This window comes from Athene noctua, chromosome 2 (assembly GCF_965140245.1).
Source record: "Athene noctua chromosome 2, bAthNoc1.hap1.1, whole genome shotgun sequence".
NCBI lineage: Eukaryota > Metazoa > Chordata > Aves > Strigiformes > Strigidae > Athene > Athene noctua.
In genome coordinates this window covers 71,058,517-71,081,557 of record NC_134038.1, presented here as the reverse complement: position 1 = coordinate 71,081,557, position 23,041 = coordinate 71,058,517, and the positions used below count along the sequence as shown (strand labels likewise).

The 23,041-nt window shown below is 40.7% G+C and overlaps 1 protein-coding gene across 3 annotated transcripts; it reads right to left on the bottom strand.

Moving 5' to 3' along the window:
- Positions 1-102: 102 nt before the first annotated feature.
- Positions 103-22,811, bottom strand: BAG1 (BAG cochaperone 1). 3 transcript variants are annotated; one of them, XR_012633139.1, is made up of 9 exons: positions 22,714-22,786; positions 19,244-19,372; positions 19,017-19,099; positions 18,197-18,310; positions 17,588-17,695; positions 17,295-17,431; positions 12,167-12,232; positions 4,424-4,486; positions 3,396-3,457 (listed from the first exon to the last, which is right to left on the bottom strand). XR_012633139.1 is itself a non-coding variant. In XM_074899404.1 (7 exons), exons 1-7 carry the CDS (start codon positions 22,754-22,756, stop codon positions 3,368-3,370), a joined length of 630 nt encoding a protein of 209 aa, XP_074755505.1. In that variant the 5' UTR covers positions 22,757-22,811; the 3' UTR covers positions 103-3,367. The 3 variants fall into 3 exon arrangements, 2 of the variants coding, with proteins under 2 accessions (XP_074755505.1, XP_074755504.1); XM_074899404.1 differs by lacking the exons at positions 12,167-12,232; positions 17,295-17,431 and having other exon boundaries at positions 103-3,457; positions 22,714-22,811; XM_074899403.1 differs by lacking the exons at positions 12,167-12,232; positions 17,295-17,431; positions 18,197-18,310 and having other exon boundaries at positions 103-3,457.
- Positions 22,812-23,041: the final 230 nt, after the last annotated feature.

Below are 23,041 nucleotides of genomic sequence, written 5' to 3'. Positions count from 1 at the left end.
CGCTACAACACAGCGAGCAGCCTGCATTTCCCCGCTAAAATACAGCCATCTACAGCATTTTGTAACCACTAATCATGACCAAAGACAGGAGAGAACTTTCCATATTTTATTTTTATCTTTTATGATAGTACAGTAAAATAAGTTAGCTAAAAAAAAAAATAAATCTAGCCCCAAGTTCCATGGCATCAAGTACTCCTCTCCAAACCATGTTAAAAGTCAAAAAAGCATTGCACCAGGTTTACAGCGTTATTACTTTCAGGCGGATTTAGTCACAGAGGATGCCACTACAAGCAGCATATTTTAGGCTGTTCCCAGAGAGCAAGCCGCCCCACAGCTCCAGACTCTGCGGCTCCCTGAACGTCAGGTTTGGTTCGTCTCACACCAGCCTACAGGAGCTGGGGCAGAAAACGGGGCATGGAAGCATGTAATTTGATTTCCATTTTCATAGAAGACAAACTTTGTGGTAAGACATTTTGCCCGGATGGCACATCTGAGGTGTGTAAACACAGCCAGAGCAACACGGCAACTGGAAGACAACAGGGTAAGTGCAACTAAGGCAAAAAGAAGTAACTTCTCTTTTGACATGATCAGGGAAGATGGTTGGGGTAAGGAAGTGATTCAGTAGCAAAATAGGTATCACAGTACACCGAGATTACAGAATCAGTGAGAATATAGCTTAAGCTTGATTGAGATCTATGTTTACCTTTACAAATTCTGAATATTTAAAAGCTCCTCTTCCTTCCCCTTCCTCCCACAATTGCTGTCTGCTGCACTTTTCAAAAGCACAGAAGGTTGCTTTCACTGAAATTTAAGGCTATTATGACAAAATGAAGTGTAGGACTCCTCTTTCAAAACTAAGTATAAAAGTCAATCCACTTAGATAATTCTAAGTACAACCATCCATTTTCCAAAATTAATCAACTCATTTTTATATTTGGAAGACAAAAACTTTTATACTGCGGAAGTTTGTCTTCATACATATACTTCTGTCCTAGAAACCAAACACTCTGATACCAGGAGTTACCACTGTAAGGTAACTTCAGCTCAGGACACCCACCCTTTGCTGAATCCAGATGTGCTGGTAGGAGAGGTTCATTATCACTCTTTCTGCCTCAAAGTACCAGATTATCAAAAGATCTACTATGGAACATCTTAAAGTTAATACTCCTGGCTTTGAGCCAGGCTGAGGATGTACTCACACAAGCACATCTCAAGCAGCAGCAGTTTCTGGGAAGGAGTGCTGGGAACACAATGTCTGCCTATAGCCTTAGTGTTTTCACCCAAGAGAGAAAAATACAATGGAGCAGCAGAAACAGTCACAGTCAGCCATGATCGCAGCTCCCAGTTCTTTTCAAGGGCACAAGAGGATACTTTGCACTTTTATTATACATGCACCTGTGAAAGTTCAACGCATTAGAGGACTTACAATTCAGAGGGTGAGGATCCTTTCCATTAAAGAAAAGTGGATAATTCTGCATTTCCTGAATTAGGCAACAGTGTTGCTGGTGACTTAAGAGTCAGCTGATCTGGTCCAGAAGCAGCACCAAGCTAGGTACGGCCTTCACAAAAATGGCTACAACCAACTCTTCTTACTCCTAACCTTAAAGTGCTGAGAAAATGCAGCATGACCAGACCAGTAGCCTAGGAAAAAATATCCACAGTCCTACCAAACATACCATTTCCTAACATGATAGGCAAGCTTCCTAGGAGTTTAGACCTTAAAATCCTCCACAGATGCTGAGAAGAGAGTTACAAATGGAAAAAATACAACCTTGAAGAAACTGTTTAACAGTAAAAAACATGGCGAGTCCAATCTTGGTATGGTCAAAAGGCATTTTTAGAAGAAAAATGACACTTTCTAATGCAAGGTTATCACTTAATTTGTCCAATAGTATTTTTAACTGAAGAAATGCTCCTCCAATTACAAACATCAAAGATAACACTTTAATAATAATACTTTAGGTATTATTTAAGGTTTATAACTTATTAGAAGTTAACACCTTTTTACACACATTTCCTATTTTCATCTTGAAAGAACAGCTAATCTTAAAACAGACATGTAAGGATAAAGGCTCACTACCTAAGGGCCATTTCTAAACATCCTCAGTCTGACTCATTTGAGATGAAAGAGCTTCCCACACACACACACACACACACTGAAACAGGCTCCTTATTAGTTACTACTTTGCCAGCCACTGCATTTATGACTGACTTACCGACCGCAAGTCGAAAAAGTATCAGTGAAAAAGTAACTCCCACTATAGGTACATTAGCTACAGGCTCTGACCAAAAACTGCAAAGTTGGATGTACCTGCTGACAGTTACTATTTCCTGCAGAAGCTTATTTTTCACCAGAGAAGGCTAAGCATGGCACGTATCTGACTGTAAGAATCAGTCATAACCCTCAGACACACAGCATTGCTAAAATAAAGTTTTATCACTTTGTAACATGTTATAAAAATTCGCTGATAACCTTAACGGACTAGAAATAATCACTGCAATTTTCCATTAAATATAGCATCAGGAGTTCAGTGAAATCGAAAAAAAGTTTAAAAAAACCTTTCAAATAGTTCCTTAGTTATACCTTGCTTGAACTGAACCCTTGGTATATGAGCAGCATGAGTAATAGCATTTCATTTCCCACCATAACTCAAGATGGTACACAAACAATAAAAATAAGAATAATCTATAAAAACTACATCAGAAATCTATGTAAAAAACATACATCTGTATCAAGGAGCTCAATAACAACTTAAAGCACCACCCAAAATTAAGTACCATACATGTTACAGTACATTCCATTTATTATGACAATTTAAGGCTAAAATAGGTACCACTCCCTTATAGTCAAGCTTTCTTATATTTATAAATGCATACAAACATTAAGTAGATACAAATGTGTAGGGGGTTTTTTTATTGCTCTGAACTGTCTACTAGAATGTTCAACTTTCCCAGATGTCGTCTCAGTTTGCCTTTTTCAATCAAGCTGAAGTCCTACAATTGCAACTTATGGCACTTGTACGATTATAGACCTTCTTTGATTTGAGCTGTAAATAAAGACATATTGGACAAAATTGCCCATCACTGCAAACTTTATAACTTAGTTAACTAAACATTTGTCCATAAGATACATAGCAATTCATCACAAAGATTATTTCTGCCATTCTTCAGGAAGGATTTTCTCTTCAAAATAATAGGTCTAACCAAGCGGCAAACAGGACAACCAGCAAGAAATGATTGACTAGTACCAGTCTAACAGACTGGGCTTTAAAAAAAAAAAAAAAGCTGAATACGTGCTCCAAAACAAAGAGCAAACTTTTCTTCTTGCTCATAGAGCAATTAAGTTTCCTAATTATAGGGCAATGCCTCATTCTGCCAGTGCCAAATTCTTTGACTGCAGCTTGTCCATTTCTTGACCAATATTTCCTTCAATGGTATCACACTGGGCAAGAAAAACCTGAGAATAAAAACCAAACAAATGTCATTGGGGATGCAATTGTAGCAGTGGTAGATGCTTAAGAACAGAAACTGCAGTTTCTATCATGAATTTGAGGAAGCCAACTCAACAACCACCTTCCAGTTCAGTTTTGGTAACAGCTTATTCATGATTTTGTTTACCCAGAAGCCAACAGAAACATGATACTTCATAAGGCAGTAATGTAACTGCCCATTCTCACCAGTCCTGCCTCTGAAGTACTCTGAGTTGATCTAAAGTTCATAAACAACAATAAGGATCATAAAGGTTCAGAAAAGTAGTGATTCAGTTTGAAACATGACTTTTAAACTCCTTTCTAACACATACTTCTGTAGCCAAGGATGAGTGTGACAAACTTAATCAAATCTAAAACAAACCTTCAGTTCAAGGTCTCTAAGGAAATATTGTCTAGGAATTTATAAGCATTACACAACAGCAAAGCAATTAAAAACCCCACCCCACAGCACAGTTGCTCTTCTGTAGAGATTTTACTTTAGAGACTTACTCTCCATAGAAAGTGCATTGCAACAGAAGCTAAATTTTCTGAAGAACACCTCTAGCGAGGTTCAGCAGAAGTTAACAGCTGACTGCACCCTTGTGCCCAGACCTCCTGCATTACTCTGGCCCAATAAGATATAGAAAGGGAGGAATTATCCTCTTTTCTTTACAAGTTATCAGAATTACTTTACATCGTTGGGCAGCCATAAGGCCAACCACTAACGCAAACTATAAACATTACCTGAAAACAGCATGAACTACGAAAACCTGCATTTCTATATGCTGTTTTATAAAGCTATTAAATACCTCTCAAAGGGAGATCATAAAAAATATCAATGTAAGAACAAACACTGAAAAAATCTAAGCTCTAACCAGGTCTCATTTTCACAGACTCTTGGTATGCAAGTGGCCAGCATTAATCAAAACAAAAAACCCACCAAAAACCCTTACCTGAACTCTTTTCACCAACCCCTTCTTTTTCAGTTTGCAATCACTGAAATTCTCTGGCAGATTCTGCAGTAAAATAAACAAACAAGTTGATGCAGCTTAATGTTGAAATTAACATATTAAACTTACAGCAAAAACTGAATATATCAAAGAATCCTCTGAACAGGCATCTTGAAAATGCCACGCCTGTTCAGTGAAGATAACAACACAAGAAGGAATTTAAAAGAAAAAGTCATAAACTCAAAGTTAGGGATTCATCCATGATGATTGCATAGAACTGAGCAAATGTGCTACACGCCTTTAGGTAAAGTACAGCAAGACACTACATATACTGCTTCTGTCTACTGCGGTCTACGTTAACTGTCCTGCTGAGCTTCAACTTCAGGTTTTTTCAGAGAGTATAACATGAATTAATTTCTTATGAACACATTAACTCCATCATTTGCCATCCTTAGAATGTATCACCAGTAATGCAGGCTACACCAGTCTAAGCTGTATATCTGATTTTCTCTGCAATCTACTCATAGAAGACAACAGATGTGAAGTGCTACATGCTGACAGCTTTTAATTTCATTCGAACTGCATGATTTTCTGTACTCCTACCACCCAACATATTCATGTATGTCATCTTAGAAAACGTTATATGCTTTGTCCTTTTGGAGCTATGAGAAACTGGAGTGTAGGTGGGGAACGGTCCTCCGGTTTACAATTTTTTTTAAAACGGGTAATAAAATACCTGTACAGATGATTAACATTATATAAAGTTTACGTGAACATCCTTAGAAACATGTTCTCACTGTTGAAGATGCATAAAAATCTCGAGTTTCTCACTGGTATACCTTTTATTTTCCACCCTCACTTCATATCAAGAATAGAGTTTTCCCCTATACTGCTCTGTGTTTCATTTCAGCTAAAATGCAAGTCTCACTGGAAGGTTTAGACACATAAACTTTTATAACACTTGAAAAAAAGTGCTCTTTTCTTTTAGCTTCCAGCTAAACATACATAGTCTTAAATACAGGAGTCTTGCACATATTCTAATATAGGAGTAAAAAATACACAAGACTCTACACCAAAAAACCCAGTCCATTATGGGAAGTGAAACTACAGACATCACTGAGATTCCAGGAAGTTCAGGGATCACACTGCTCCAGTATTTGTGCAGTAATTACCACACTAAGTGACATCAGACAAAGAAATAAAAATCACCAGGCTTAGCAGGCTTTCCCAGAACCATAGGTGAGGAGAAAACAGAGTGAGCTGGGACACATTCTTACATTTCCAAGGGGAATCAAAATACACTTCAGGGCCTTGGGATGGTTGGTAAGGAAATGTGGAGCACGTGTAATTTTTTTCCTCTATCCTTCCAGTTGCAGGGAGCAATATTGGAAGAGACAGACAGATTCTAACTATATATACATGGCTCCATGGCTGGTGTCACTGCCACAGATTTGGGGTTTTCAGTAATGGGATGGTCTACACGGCATCAGGCCTGCTGGCATCGGGTGGGATTCACCTTTCTCAAAGGGGGAAGAGGGTCTTTGTTCACAAGCTAGCGAGGCTCACAGACAGAGATTTAAAATAGACTTGAACAGGGAGGGGGATAATATCAGGCTTGCCCATGGCAAGCTGTGGGACAACACGCTAAGGTTAGAGGGACAGGGTGCTAGCGAGGGCCCTCAGCCTGTTGCTCTGAGACGTGCTGGGCACATTGCAACAGACTTAAAGTCTTACAGAGATGAACCAGGGGCTGCTGAGGCAATAGGAGTCAACAGAAAAACACTGGTGAAATACCCCAAAGGAATTAAGGAGTGTTCCTCTACAAAGGTGACACAGCTGACAGCCCAGCCAAAGTGCCTCTACACCAGTGCATGCAGCATGGGCAACAAACAGGAGTTGGAAGCCACCGTGCTGCTAGAAAGCTACGATCTAGTTACCATTACTGAAACTTGGTGGGACGAATCCCATGACTGGAGTGTGGCTATTGATGGGTACAGGCTGTTCAGAAGGGACAGGCAATGGAGGGGTGGAGGCACTGCCTTCTGCGTCAAAAAATAGAGTGTCAAGAGCTGTCTGAAGAATAGCCATAAGCAGGTTGAAAGCTTATGGGTAAGAATTAGAGACTGATGCAACAAAGGGAACCTTATGGTGGGTGTTTGCTATATATGCATCCCCTAATCAAGGGGAGCCTATTGACAAAGCCTTGCTACTCCAGCCACAGGGGGCATTGCACTCACAGGCTCATTTCACTGGTGGACTTCAACCACACCAACATCTGCTGGAAAAGCAGCACGGTGAGCTGTAGGCAATCCAGGAGACTCCCAGAATGTACTGAGAATAACTTCTTCAGCCAGGTAATAGACAGCCCTACCAGAGCAATACTGGAGCTGATGGTCACCAACGCAAGTGAGCTCATGTCAAGACTGAAGGCAGCCTGGGCTGCAGTGACCACACACACTGGTGGAGTTCATGGTCCTGAGGGGTATGGGTCAGGCAAAGAGTGAAGTCAGGACCCTGACTGGAAAGCAAGCTTGCAGCTCTTCAAGGAGTTAGTCAATAGGACTCCCTGGGAAACTGCTCTCAGGGACAAGGGAGCAGAACAGAGGTGGCAGATGTTTAAAGATGTTTCTCATAGAATGCAAGAGCTCCCAATCCCCAGCTGTAAGAAATCAGGAAAAGACAGCAAGAGACCAGCATGGTTGAGTTGAGACCTGCTGGACAGACTAAAGGGCAAAAAGGAAACACATGGGCAGTGGAAGCAGGGACAGGTATCCTGGGACGAGTAGAGGGATGCTGACTGCTTTTGCAGGGATTGGGTCAGGAACGCCAAGGCAGAGCAGGAGCTGACTTTGGCAAGGGACATGAAGAATAATAAGGGCTTCTACAGGTATGTCAGCCAGAAAAGGAAGCTCAGAGAAAGCATACCCGCCCTGATGAACACAACTGGCAAACTGGTAACAACAGTTGAAGGCAAGGCTAAGGTACTTAACTTTTTTGCCTCAGTCTTCACTGGCAACTCCTCTTCCCACCCCTCTGGAGTGGATGGACCACAAGACTAGGACTGGGGGAGCAAAGCCCCTCTCACTGTAAAAGATTAGGTTTGTGACCACCTGAGGAACCTGAACCTACTTAAGTCTATGGGACCTGCTGAGATGCATCCCGGACTCCCGAGGGAACTGGCTGATATAGTTGCCAAATCACTTTCCATGATATTTGAAAAGTCATAGCAGTCAGGTGAAGTCCCTGGTGACTGGAACAAGGGAAACACTGCACCCATTTTTAGAAAGGAGGACCCTGGGAACTACTGACCTGTCAGCCTCACCTCTGTACCTGGGAAGATCATGGAACAGATCCTCCTAGAAACTATGCTATGGCACATGGAGGACAGGGAGGTGATTCGAGACAGCCAGCATGGCTTCACCAAGGGCAAGTCCTGCCTGACCAACCTAGTGGAGCAACTACATCAGTGGACAAGGTAAGAGCTACATATGTCATCTACTTGGACTCCTGTAAGGACTTTGACACAGTCCTCCCACAACATCATTCTCTCTAAATTGGAGAGATAGAGATTTGATGGAGTGACCTTTTGATGGATATGGAATTGGCTGGATGGTTGCATCCACAAAGTAGTGGTCAATGTCTCAATATCTGGATGGAGATCAGTGACAAGTGGTGTCCCTCAGGGGTCCATATTGGGACCAGTACTGTTTAATATCTTCATCAATGACATGGACAGTGGAATCAAATGCACCCTCAGCAAGTTTGCAGAAGACACCAAGCTGAGCAGTGCAGTTGACATGCTTGAGGAATAGGATGCTATCCAGAGGGACCTGGACAAGCTCAAGAAGTAGGCCCATGTGAACCTCATGAGATTCAATAAGGCCAAGTGCAGGGTCCTGTGCTGCAGCTGGGGCAGTCCCCAGTATCAATACAGGCTTTGAGATGAAGGGCTTGAAAGCAGCCCTGCCAAGGACTTGTGGTTAATGCTGGATGAAAAGTTGGACATGAGCCAGCAATGTGCCCTCACAGCCCAGAAGGCCAACCATACCCTGGACTACATCAAAAGAAGTGTGGCCAGCAGGTTGAGGGAGGTGATTCTGCCCCTCTGCTCTGCTCTGGTGAGACCCCATCTGCAGTACTGTGTCCAGCTCTGGAGTCCTCAGCACAGGAAAGACATGGACCTGTTGGAGCGAGTCCAGAGGAGGGCTACAAAGATGATCAGGGAGCAGGAACACCTCCACTATGAAGAAAGGCTGAGGGAGCTGGGGTTGTTCAGCCTAGAGAAGGCTCCAGGAAGACCTTATTGCAGCCTTTCAGTACTTAAAAAGGGAGCTTGTAAGAAAGATGGGGACAGGCTTTTTAGCAAGGGCTGCTGCAATCAAACAAGGGGTAATGGTTTTAAACCAGAGAAGGGTAGATTTAGACTAGATAGAAGAAAGAGATTTTTTTACAATGAGGGTAGTGAAACACTGCAACAGGTTGCCCAGAGAGGTGGTAGTTGCCGCATCCCTGGAAACATTCAAGGTCAGGTTGGACAGGGCTCTAAAGCAACCTGATGTAGTTGAAGATTTCCCTGCTCATTGCAGGGTGGTTGTACTAGATGACCTTTAAAGGTCCCTTCCAACGCAAACCATTCTATAATTCTACGATTTTACTTCTACATAAACTCCAGATTTAAAATCCCTCTCGCTCCTACACTCAATTGGAAGAAGGAACGCACAATGCTGCTACTTGTCTCCTAGTTGGAAGTATGGAAGTAAGGAGACTCCTAGTATGGAAGTTGGAAGTGGGAGTACTACTACTACACTAACCCCTTCCCAGGGTCATTTTTTTTTGTTTGTTTAATTTGTTAGTTTGCTTTTGGAAGATGGGTAAGAGAAAGAATCTTCCGTTCCTGTAGTTCTTGCTTCCATTTCTGCTGCTCCAGAACCAGTTTTCCCAAACAGCAGCATTAAGCTGGATAAAATTTGTATCAACTTTTAACACTTCCCTTCAAGATCAGAAAAGGCATTTCCCTTGTAGAGAACTTTTATGTCAAACTACACCTCTTGAAACAGAACCAGACCAGACATTCTTCTTTCAGGTGGGAAAATGATTATCAGCATCAGAGACACAAGAGAGGTCAGCATGCAGATTAAGGGAGAGCGCCTTCCAAATGCAAACTGGTGCAGTGTTATCTTACAGATGGGGACAGAAATGCCTAAAAACCAAGTTAGGGGTTTTGGCTTTTTTCTAATTGATGTTAAATCCTCTTATTACCCAAAACACTCTTCAGTTTATCCTAAGATGCATTTCATCACCTGTTTATCCTTTCCAAACTCTCTTGTTTTGTGAGAAGAAATAGCTTTGAAAGCAAGTTACTATGTTAATGCCAGAAAGCTGTCATGCACAATATAAATTCTCCTACAGAAGCCTGTTCTACACTAGTCTCTTTGTTCATTCATGTAATGTCACCTTACTTCCTTGGATTTACAGCATAGGATAGGTTCAGAAGCTGTTACTAGTTTTTCAACAATGGTTTGCCTACAACAGAAGCTCCTTTTTACTAGGTGACATAAGTCTATTTTCCAAAGCACAGCTTTTAAAAATTGTTCATTTTAGAAGCTACTTTGCTCTTTACAAGTGTATTTTCTAGTACTATGTACTGCAGTAAGCCCTTGCTCACTGTAGCATGCTAAACCTGCATGTCTCCTCCCAATAAGCAGAACGGTCTGAAAGGTTGTATTACATGCTTTTCCTTAAGAAAAGACACTACAAAAACAATTAAGAAGCTAGTTTAAAGCTGTGTGTGAATTCTCTTCAAACACCAGTTCTAGTTCACAAATAAAAAAAGCAGCCTCCAGAGTATTTATAGTTGTCACAGGGGAAAAAAAAATTCAAAAAATATTACAGTTACATGAACTGTTCTAAGGGATCTTAGATATAGGACCCTGTAACCAAATGAAAAAAATACCTATTTTTCCCTTGGTTTTCAACAACACAATTCACTTTTTTAAATGAACAAAATATGTGAGCAACCTTCCACATAAAGAGTATTTGATGCATACTATTTTGACTCCAGATACATAATAGCCTGAAAAAACAAAGATCGGTTACACCTAATTATTAATGCCTGATTCTCTTCAGAAAATTAAGATGCTATATCACTGTCACAGAAATTCTTCTATGCCTTGAAGTATTCCATGACTTGGAATTTCTTAATAAACAAATAAAAAATGAAATTACGCACTAGCTCAGTTACACTGCCCATCTCCATTTGCTGAGTACTTATTTCAGGCTGTATTTTCTGAAAGAGATTCTGGCCTATTGTGTTGGGTTTGTGTGTGACAGGTTTTTGGTAGCGGGGCAGGGGGCTACAGAGGTGGCTCCCATGAGAAGCATCTCAAAGCTCCCCTGGCTCCAATTCAGATCCACCTCTGGCCAAGGCCAGGCCAATTAGCAATGGTGGCTGCGCCTCTGTGATAACGTACTTAAGAAGGGGAACGTAAGTTGTGAGGAGAAGCTATGAGGGAGATACCAAGGTCAGTGGAAGAAAGGAGGAGGAAGAGGAGGAGGTGTGTCAGAGCAGAGACCCCCTGCAGCCATGATGAGAGGACAGGCTGTGCCCCTGCATCCCATGGAGCTCCATGGTGAAGCAGATGCCCACCTGCAGCCTGCGGAGGACCCCACATGGGAGCAGGTGGCTGCACCCAAAGGCCAGGGCTCTGAAGGGAGCCCACGCTGGAGCAGTCTGGGAGGACTGCAGCCTGTGGTGGGAACACACACTGGAGCAGTTCATGAAGAGCTGCAGCTGTGGGAGGGCCTAAGTTCACAGAGGACTGTCTCCCATGAGAGGGACCCCATGCTGGAAGCAGGGGAAGCAGGTGAGAAGGGGAAGCAGGCGAGAAGTCCTCCCCAAGAGGAGGAAAGAGCAGCAGAGACAATGGGTGATAAACTGACCACAACCCCCCTCCACTGCCCTGCTGCATCTCTGGGGAGGAGGAAGTAAGAGAAATTGGGAGCAAAGCTGAGCCCAGGAAGAAGGGAGGGATAAGAGGAAGGTGTTTTAAAGATGTGGTTGTATTTCTCACTGTCCTACTCTGATTGTTAAGTGGTGTTCGAATTAAACTGATGTTCTTTTTTTTTCTTCCTCAGTGGAGTTTGTCTTTTGTCTGTGGCCATAGTGAGTGAGTTCATCCATCCCTGTTCTTGTCCCAAGCCTTTTATTGTATTTTCTCCTCCCCATCCCTGAGGGGGAAGGAGTGAGGGAGTGGCTGCATGGTGCTCAGTTGCCCTCTGGGCTCAAACGAGGACACCTATGCAAGTATTCCTACCAATCTGAAATAGCAAATTAACAAACAATTTCCTACCATCAGAATAGGCCTAAATTAACTTTCAATAGCAGACAGGAAACTCCAGCTGGGCTTACCACACAAAGTCTGTTTCTAAAACAGATATCGGTAACTGAAGGAAACTTTGAAATCTGAGTGTAGAGAAGACATTTAGACTATTTCTGACAACACTTTTCAGAACGGTTGTTTTTAACTATATCTGTGCATGCAAACATCTATGCTTGCTTGCACACACTCATAGATGTTTTGTTGGGGATTTTTTAAATTACGTCTTGTAATCCCCTTGTCAGAGACACGGAATTGGAAGGCCTAAATGTACTAACTTACCAAGCTGCTTAAAGGGTCTTTTGCAATCAAATTAGTAAACTTTACATATCTTAACATCAAATTAAATCTCACAGTCTCTCTGTTTTACCTTAGTCAGTTTACGTCTCCTCTCCAGGAATACGTTGTCCAACTATTCAGGGTTTAACAGGTGAAGCTGGCAATAAACCTTAAGTCACAATAACATTTCCATATTTAATTAAAATCAAATTTAGTTAAAGAAGGAGTAGCTTAAGCTTAGGCAGTGCTTATGCAAAACTCTTGCCAAATCTACATTTTGGTGCTAGCATTGCTTGCAGAGCAGTCGTTTGGATTAGTATACAGCTTTCTACTGCACAGCATATTCTTACTTCTATAGCAGGTCTCCTCTTTGCATTGCACTTTCTCTGTGATAAAACTCTGCTCAAGTCTCACAGTCCTTGGTCTGTGTGGTCTTAAACTTTCAAAAGCGACTGCAGTGCTGGCTTCACCCCAGCAACTTCTGTAGAAGTCCTGGGCACAGGTTCTTTATCCTCCCCCCATCCACCCAGAAACAGAGCCCGAGTCCCCCTGTGACCAGTGGCTATCTCCCACCCCACACCCCCAAAACCAGGGCTAACCACATCTCTTTGAGAGTTTTCACCCTGCAGATACACTGACAAGATGCACTGTTTACACACACACACCTTACGTCCTCAAAGACTCCTATTTTGTATGCACAACACTCATTCTTACACTAGAGATCCTTAAAACCAATCACCATTTACACAGTAATAAATACATGCACGTGCATTTTCCTGCCTGTAAAGCCTCTCTATTCTTGAGTGTTCTTGTAACTATGAACCCATCATCCCTCTCTCCTGAGCACAGCTTCTTATGAAATACAGACTCTCTTGTCATTTCCTTCCCCTCTCCCCGCTGGTCTCCTAATAAAACCACCTCCCTTTGCCACAGAACATCACCTTCAGCTCTGCTCAAGTTCCATTTGTTTTGGAAGTGTTTCCACTAACAATTTTTAAGCTTTGTGTTACCACCACATCTTTGTTCTCTTCTTATTTCCCAAACCACAGACCCCAGTAGATAATATCTGATACCTGAATCCACTTTACAGAAGTGTAATCAGTTAATAAACAAAACAAATGCTAGTCAAATTTATTATTTATGACTATCTTGCCAGAACCAAAGGGACACCATTCTTAAAACAGGCAAACTCCTAGCAGTCACTAGCTATCATACCTAGAAACATTTCTGGTTATCAAATTGCTTAAAAAAATAAAAATTACTCTGCTGCACATGACACCAATGTTAGTCAGTTGAAAAAAAGGATTTTTTACTGTCACTCCATCCATCTAACAAGAGGTTCTTGCGTTAGTTTCTTTTAAAAATCCAAACCATAGTACTTTAGTGTGTAGTTTTCATTGACTACCAGCCTTTGACTTTTTTTTAAACTTACTGTTAAATAAATTGTTAAATTGGGTAATAACATTATGTAGACACTGAATCTTTTTCACCTAAGTAGACATCCATGCAGCTTCTTTAAAAGCAGCTATTAAATGGCAGCATTTGTCAACAGGTTTTCTGAATGCAGTAGTGGTAACTAAGCATTCTATCCTCACTGAGGGATCCTATTATTTTCATGCTCCTTGTGCTTTAGAAAAATTTTTTCCCGTAGCTTTGATTTTATGTTTATTATTCATGCTAAAAAATTTCAGGATTATAATAAGAAATGCTTATTAAATGTTTATTAATCCAGATAAATTCAAATGTTTAGTAATAAGTTCTCATCTTACTGTAAGTGGCAAAACTTCCCAGAAGCCTGGGAAATGTTTATTACAGGCATATTGATGTTCTTTTCAGAATTCTTCTTTCTTTTAATCCTTGAAATGTTAATTTGGTAGTGAATTACCAGATTACATGTATAGCAGGGACAAGCAGACAGTGAAAAATGCTTCATCAGAACAGAACAGGAATTTAAGTAAGTTTCAGAGGAATTATAACCAAAAACAATCCTCAGGAAAGGAGGAAGGGCCACCAGAACATAATTATGAGTTGGTAATGTTATCAATGTCCTCAATACTGATACATGCAATTTGACAGATGATTTTGTCCTGAGTTTATGTAAACAAAATTGGTGAGTGGTACTTCAGAGAGAAAGCTTTTTTTTTTCAGTTGTTAGAACAATCTGTTCTCTGCAATATTGTCTTTCTAGATTACAAATCTGCCATTTAATAAGAAATCATAATGAGAACAAAGTAACCTCTCAGACTGCAATACTGGTGAGAGACCATGTAAATTAGAGCAGGCTCACAAGAAGTACATGGTGTCATGACTGTGAATTTAATTTTTCCTACTGATCTCAGAAAAGCTCTTTTTTGTCTTGAATAAGTCTTTCAGTTATTTAAAAAACTATGCCAGCTGATCAAGCAAGAACTCTGTGTTCTACTCACTAAGATTTCTAATAAGTAGTATACTTTAACTTTTACTCCTGGATCAAAATTTTAACTGCTGAAATAAATGATACTTCTGGTGATGCACACACACACAAATCTTCAACTGTGAACATGATTCAATTTGCATTCCTCCTGAAGAAAACTTCAAAGATCCGTAGCTTATAGGAACATCTGACTGTGTTGCAGCACTCAAAAATTTGTAAGATGATCATAAGATCCCTCTGCCCTTCCTGTTGTGGAAGCAGTAGCTATTTAAACACACTGAATGTTAAAATACTTAAGTTACAGCTACTGTACCAAAATCATCCCTTCAAGACTTTCATTGCAAACCTCTGGCAGCAACAACACTGTATTTTTCCTCTACCACCCCAATACTCTATGACTGCTGACCTCCTTCTCCACTTCCTAAATCACTTCTGAAAAATTCATAGCTGTTGAACACATGGAATATAGTAAAAAGAAATATTAGTTCCAAACTCCACTCCTCTAACTAATGAGCTGGTCTGCTAACAGTAAGAGTGTGATACCCCTAGAATAAATAGAAAACAATATGCAGGCTTCCTCACCCTTAGCTCTCATACAAATCTCATTTTGTATCAAGATATGTGGTTTTGATTGATCCAAACAATGTATGACAGCCAAGATACTTTAAAGAGCTTTCACAAAAATTCTGCCAAAGAAACAAACTGGAACATTTATAGTGTGAGCTTGCTGGTATGCTTCACTTTTACAATGCATCCATTCTTCTGTCTTAGCAGAAAACAAGTCAGTCACTTTTTTCCCTTACTGTTTTTAACATGCTGTTGATTGAATCAATAACACATCTATATGGTCAATAACATTCAAGAGATTTGTCAGAACTTGATTCTACTTGGCTAACAAAAAGAATACTAAATACTGTATAGAACTATTCTGAGATACAGATAAAATACTTTCTAGAAGCTTTATGCTTTACCACTTTTTACCTCAGTGGATCCCATTTACTGTTCACATACATACCTCATGACTGTCCTGTGTTACTGCCTCTGTACATTGCACAACTACAGTACAGCTAAGTAATACCTCAGGAAGTTGATGGCCTGTTCATCTGATCTCACATAATATCAGTACACTGAACAGCTACATTTCATGTAAAGATTCCACCAAACCACACACATCTCATCTGCAAGATTTCGCAGTTCAGTTTTCATGACAAAAACCACAGCCGCCCTTGTATATTAAAACAAACAAATAAGGATTTTGGTATGTGTAATGTAGCTTCAATAACTGGCAATAAAAACCCTCACTTATTTCTTGCTTTAAAAAAAAATTAGGCTTGCCAACGTCATAAACTATCATACAACAAAGTAACAAACAACTATTATAAATATTAAAAGATACGAATTATAATTAGTTTTAGTTCTGGCTGCTCCACTTCCACAAAAGACAAGACTAAGGCACAGGGACTCTATTATTTCCTAAATCTAGACAGTAAGTCACTAGGTTGTAAGCCTTCTAAAGTCTTGTACTAAACCTGAAAGTCCCTTGTCCAGTACTATTTAGAGCATTTTGGATAAGGAGATAGGTAACAGCATGCTTTCCGATTAAGCCATGCAAAAAGTACCAGAATCAAAAGTAAACTTAGGAAATTCAGTCTGGATTAATTAGAAAGCAGTGAAAGGGTTTTTCAAGGCTGCTTGCTAAGTTCCAGAACTGTACACCAGCATACACATAGTGACGTTATTCTAAATAGGACTTAGTACCAGAAATCGAAGGGATCAGAAATATGATTTAATCCCATCCAATTGAAATAGTTATCTTACTGCTGTTTTCATGATAACACATAGTACATCTGTCACTTCAAACAGGGAATCAGTTATATGGTCTCTATGCCTAACAGCATTCAAGAACTGTCATCAAAGTATTTTCCTGAGGCAGAAAAGAGAAATTTTAAGACTTTAAAATATTTCACATATTAAAGTGTTACAATTTTTTTTTTTTAAAAAAAAAAAGAACTGTTGGCTATAACAAACAACAAAGGCTAGTTTCCCATTAAAAGGTGCACATTATGAAAGGAGGAAATAAGTCAATGAGCTCCCCACCATTCCTAGGAACACATTCATATTGTATAGCATTTGACGATGGCCAGTTCACATTTTTACTCTTTTTGTCTGCTAATGAGCTTTTTCAAGGTGTCCATCAACTAATCTACATTTGGTTCACCAATTATAGGCATTTGTATGGAATATTTCTGAAACAATCCCATAAAGGGTCATTGTGCAAAGGAATAGACCCAAAGACATCACTACCACAGAAAAGCAGCATTTTTCCTTCAGAGGATATTATGATCATGGTATGTAACATAATTACATAATGAAGTTTACAGAGAATGACCAGCAAACAGAAAAACAGAATACGGAAATACTCTCTAGCTGTCACAATCTTGTATTTATCTCTGTGCAAGTGCCCTATTCTCACCTAGCTCTCAGCTACTACAGGAAGATATATACCATACTCTGGAAATATGCTGTAAGGTTATGATCCATTAATGACTGTGAAGCACTTGGATATACCCCAGTACATTCGAGAAAGAAGCCAGTTCTCAACATGCAGGCATCTCAAATAAAAGTACTGCCAGTCCACCTACGACTGACCAGAAAATTCTTCAGTCTTCAAGACCTTGTTGTTCCTATGTGATATAGAATACAAAGTGTATCTGGCTTTTTTCCCCAGACCTTTATTGTTACCATGAAGTTTAACATGAAAGTTTGCCAAGACAAACTAAAAGGGTAAAACTCGAGTAAAGGATACCCATCTCATGTAGTCTTAACAGGCTGCTGCCCCAAATGAAGCTCTTCTGTAGAATGGGGATGCATACACAGGCATTAATGTCACCATTTAGAAAGAGATGCTGCCAAGTAGTCTTTGGAGACATACAGGGGCAAAAGCTGGATATTAAAGAAAAAATGAGCAAACCAATTAACTAATTTTCAAAGCTAAAATAAATTTTTTAGTATTTTAAAATATGAAATAAGTTACAAGAAAGATATATTCTTAACACTAAGTTTCTGTTGGAATTTGACCTTCTGTGTGTGTTCACTTACAATGGCATCAATCTGTTCCAGGGTCTTCATGAACTGCTCTGCAGTCCCTTTTATCCTCTTGTCCAGCTGTTTTAGTGCTTCTGCTTGGAGATCCTTTGCTAAAAATCCCTGAGGAGGAAAAAGAGGGAAGACAAAATTATTCCATACCCTACAGAATGCTCATCTTAGAAAAATCTGTTGATCCACCACAGAAGAAAACATCTTTTACTACTTCTGTAGTTTCAAGTGTGATAGGGACTCCAATATCAATCTGTGTTCTATCGATCCTTGAAATGCTAAATGCAAAATCTGATAGGTTTACTTAAAAGATTAAACAAGTAACATACATTCTCCTCTGCACTCTGAAGAGAACTCTGTTTTTCCAGATCTAAAGAATAAAATGTATCCAATATGCAACAATATTTACCTTTTTCCAAGCAGTGCCATGTCTCTATTTTAAAAATTCATAAACAGCATTTGAAATTCAGTAAGAATTTTACAGGACTCTTGGACAGTTAGGAGGGGCAGCCTATTACTGACTACTCAAAACCTTTAAACAGTATTTTTTAAAAATACATATACCTACAAAGCTGTTTTGCAAAGTTATAAAATGATACAAAACTGGCATACCTTCTGGATACTTGTGAACTCTTTATTAACTTCCTCTAACTTATTAGCTATTTGCTCCACTGACTTCTCCAAATCTTTTAACTTCTTTAATTCAGCCTCTTCTTCTGGACTATTCTGTGTATTCAAAAGTACAACATTCACAACTATGGAACAAATAGAGTCACTATGCAGCTAAAAAGCAGCAACAGTGGTGATACAGACATAAAGGTCTCTGTTGATTTAAAATACATGCTACGCTGTGGTTATTCTTTCCATATTTTAATACCCACCAAATAAGCTTCTTCCAAAGCTTAAGTACAAATACAGTTAAAGAAGCAATGTATATAAACACATTAAATGAGATTAATTTGAAGGGAAAAAGAAAAGTGCACTTTTTTTTTTTTTAGCTTAGCATCTTTAAAATAGAGGTAACATTTATATCATGAGATATTACCTTGTCCTCTACTTGGTAAAGCCAGTCACAAGTCATTTCATTAGTAATAACCAGCAGACTCATTAGCTACAGCTTTTTTTTTTTTTAAACCAGAAAAATAACATGAGCAGATAAGGTCATCAGTGCACAGAAGGTTCATGAGCACTGACAAGCAACACACTAGGCAGAATTTTGTCAATAATGTAAGGCAGAAGTCAAGGTAATTTCAGAAACACACAAACTGCAGTGTTACTTGCAGTACAATATGGGATTGAAATCAACTTTGTGGGTAGGTATACAGTATTAAGTTTATGTTGTAATCTGTTTCTGTGTTCAGCAGCTGAATCGCTGACAGAAACTACGATAATTTAAGGAAAAAAAAAAAAAGGCTCCAAAGGTAACACTTACCCTTTTCCCAATCAACATGACTTTGCAACCATTTTTAACACCAAGTGCTGACAATGGTTGTTCCAATTCTTTCAGAGACTTTCCTAAATGGAAAACGAGAAAGAAAAAAACTGTTAAAATATAGTGACATAAGAATGTCTCTTTGAAGACATTCAAAACATGGGAAACCTGAAAGTGATTAAGATGGAAGGTATCATCTATAAGAAACATTGACAGATTTATGTTACCTTTGTATATCAGCTTCTGAAAAGGAACTGGCACTCCAGTGACTTGTTCAATAAGCACAGCCATGTCTTGTAGTGTAGGCTCACCATCTTCTTGTTGAGAAGCAACCTGAATACTGTGTTTTTCATTACCTAACGAAAACAGAGTAACTGTAATACTTATTGTTACCTAGAAAATATTTCTAATAAATATTGTTACCTAGAGAATATTTCTAATATTCATTTTCATAAACGCAGAAAGTTCTCAAATCACCAATTCTTATGCACAATCGTAATTCTCAAAGGATTCTATTGCATTTCCTTCCTCTTGGAGTGACTTACCTCAACTGAAAGTTTTGTTTACCTGAAGAGTTCAATTAGGCATATTCTGCTGGCATAATGATCCTGCTAAATAATATTCCCCACCTCTTTTAAGAGTACACATGGTGTCCAGACATCTCACAAGCTAAAGGATGAAAGCCCACACTTTCCTGATGTATTCATTTCCTACTTCTAGGAATTTTTCACAGCATGAGTCTTGAGGAATTTGACACAATTTATTACTTCCCTTTGCTCCCTACTCCTCATACATGAGAAGCAAGCAATCAATACCTACCCTGTCTCCTCTCTACCAGGCACATAAGAGAATTCTCACAGTCCAAAAATTATTATTCCCCATAATACTGCTGATATGCAGCCTTAACCACCTTGGGAAGTCTCAGCCTACGTGTCACATTCCACTTACGGAAAATTCTATTCAGACTCCCTAAGATTACTTTCATGCAAATGGCAGGAAGTTCTTAGAAAAGAGGACTATGTCTCTTAATCCCTGCTTTGGAACAGACTGTTTCTATAACCTGCTGCTCCTACACACTTTAGGCCTGTCAGTCTGAAAGCACCCACAGGAAACAGCCACCACTGGCTGCAAGGGAAATCAAGACAAACGTTTTTTACTTTGCACGAAGAAAGAACTCCTTAACAAATAGCAGAAATAAAACTATTTTCATGCCACTAATTTGAAATGCATTTATCTATTATAAAGAAATGTGCTAGAAACATCGATTTTAAGATGTTCCAGCCTCCCAGAATCACGTGACAAGTGACACTGTGGCCTCAAAATCTTTAAGCTCAAAATTACATTATACAAACTCTCCCCAAAACAGTTTTAAGATCAAAATCACATTATACAAACTCTCCCCAAGCATCTTCCATAAATAGACATTCTTCCCAATTTGTTTTAGGAAAAAAACAACCACAAAATTTAGGTCCTAACCTCGATCTATTTCAGAATGTTGTTTTGACATATACAACTGCTTTGTGTGAGGGCTGTGTCTGTCGGCAGTTGAGAGAAAAAAACAACTAAACAAAAAACCTGCAAATAGGGAAGAGAACCACTGAAGTTTGCCTAGCAATAGAAACAGTTTTAATTACAAATTATTTGTACCACTTTGGGCATACTGTAACAAAAATTTTACTGTAAATTCACAGCAGAATGACATCACCATGAAAAATACCTCATAGGTTAGAAATGGTATCATAGCTTATTTTTTGTTTCAGTAAGTGACAATATTAAAGTAACCACTAGCCTAAATACATTTTAAAAACAGGTCAATTCAATTTCTTGCAGATTGTCAAGTGATACATGTGGGTCTACTAACGTTCCCTTTCTTAAACCTTATTTCCATTCTTCCCCACTTTCACTCACATATGCAAAACTTTAACAAAAACGTTTGTGCTAAGTAGTAAACAAGCATCTGACACCAACCAGTACAAATCAGACAGCCAAAGTCCAACATGAACAATGCGTTCTATTTGCTATTTATTAATGGCAAAGTAATTACCAGGTAAGAAAACAATTGGAAAGATAAAAAGATTCACAGATAAGACGTCTCCTGGCAAACATCAAGATGTTATAATTATATAAATAAGTTAATCTAGTTAAATTATTGTCATCTTTGCAAATGAAAACCCTCAGATCAAATGGCGCTCTCTGAAGGCATCAATGAGCACAAGAATCATAAAGATTCAAACCAATTATTCCCTAATGTTCCTCACCAAAGACTTAAATAAAACTGTCAGGTGATAAAGGAAACATTTCCAGCAAATAACGCAAGTTTGAAAACACAAAAGCAAGCAGAATTAAACAGTAAGCTCTAAAGGTGGAAAGAGCATCACCAACACAGTGCAAAAGGAACAGGAATAAAATTTATTATACACCAATTTAAAAATAATCCATAAAAAATTAACAAGTTTTGTTAACAAAAATCGGATGATTAATACCTTGCTGATTTAATACCTTACTATCTTTCTCATTCCTTCTACTGCCTCACCTAGATCCACTTCATCAAAATTTAACAATGGTATTTCCCATCTTACTTTTAGGAACTGGGGAGTTCAGGTTATTCTTACTTCTTTGCAGTAACTTTTTATATTTATTTGCAGACTTAACTGCATCTTCCCTTCCTCCACCTTCTCCCTCCTCCTATTTCTTCTTCCCGATGAAAAAAAAGCTCAATCATGACAGCTGGTCTTTGAGTTTCATCAGAGCAGCACCCAACTGTCCTATGGAAGAAACCACCCCTTTCTGTTGCAATCCTGCATCTCACTAATGCCAAACGTTCAAGCTTATTCACCAAACAAAAAGAGAGCCAATCGGGTAGCACCTGCTTTTGACATACCATGCAGACTTCAGTGATATATTCCATCTAAATGAAGATTACTACCAAAAACGTGACCTCTGCCCTGTGCTCTCTGGCAAGGCCAGCCTCACCACCTGCTTCCACCGTCATCCTTACAGCAGATCTACCCCCGGGCAGCAAGCTGGACCATTTTATTGGTATGGGAAAAAATTGTTTTCTTGTCCTTCTGTTGGATCAGATTACATGATCCAGTTTGAGGGAGACAGTGGGAAGATGCGGCCGATAAAGGAGAGAAACCTTACGGTAGCAGCCGGGATCGAGACGAATCCAGGCGAATAAGAGGGTGAGCCGTGTCCCCCTGAGGCCCGGGTAAACCCGGCGAGGCCGGGGATGCTGCCGCCATCCAGCTGACAGTCGCAGCCCCGCGCAGGCGCCGCCGGCCGGCGGCAGCTCCGGCATTTTCTGTCTCTTGGAGGCTTTGCGGAGCTGCCGCCGCGGGCTCTCAAGCGCCAAAGGCAGCCACAAGCTACGCACACCGCGCCCTCCTCCCCCGCCGCCCGCGCGTTTCCCGCCTGTCCCTGGCGCCCAGGGCAGCCACCGGCCCGCCAGCCCCGCAGCGGCGGGCTACCGCTACTGGCCGAGGCGAGGCGAGGCGCGTAGGGGGCGAGGGCGGCAGAGAAGGGCGGCGCCCCCCGAGGCCGGGGCCCGACCTGCACGGTCCTGCCGGGGGCCGAGGCACCGGGGCCAGCTCGGGGTACGGGCCGCCGGGGGAGGAGCCGCGGGCCGCGCTCGGCTCAGCAGCAGTTAAAGGCGACGCCCCCCCGGCCCGTCCTCCCTCCCTCGGGCAGCACTTACTGTAAGTGACGGTGACGGTAACCGGGGCTCCGGGCGCCGCCATCTCGCCCCGCCACAAGGAAACCGTTCTGCGGGCGCGTCCGGGGGCGCGCCGGTAGCGCGTCACTTCCGCCCTGGAGCCCACCCCCTCCTCCGGCCGGGAGGGGCGGGGCAGCGGGGCCGTGACGTCACCAGGCGCCCGGGTGGGGCTCGCGCACGGCCGCTGTGTACCGGCTTCATCGGCGCGGGGACGGCGGGAGCCGGCGGGTCGGTAATTAGCGAGAGGGAGCAATCAAGCGCCCCAGGGAGGACGGGCAGCCGCCACCACCGACCGGCAGCGCCGCCCCAG

What these genes read in the sequence shown, in the direction of transcription:
- BAG1 (XM_074899404.1), bottom strand. Translation starts at nt 22,756, where the DNA reads ATGGCGGCGCCCGGAGCCCCGGTTACCGTCACCGTCACTTACA. An exon ending in TCAGAAGCTGATATACAAAG is followed by an intron (nt 19,100 to 19,243) that starts GTAACATAAATC and finishes TTTTCCATTTAG; the next exon opens with GAAAGTCTCTGAAAGAATTG. An exon ending in AGTTCACAAGTATCCAGAAG is followed by an intron (nt 17,696 to 18,196) that starts GTATGCCAGTTT and finishes TTTCCTCCTCAG; the next exon opens with GGATTTTTAGCAAAGGATCT.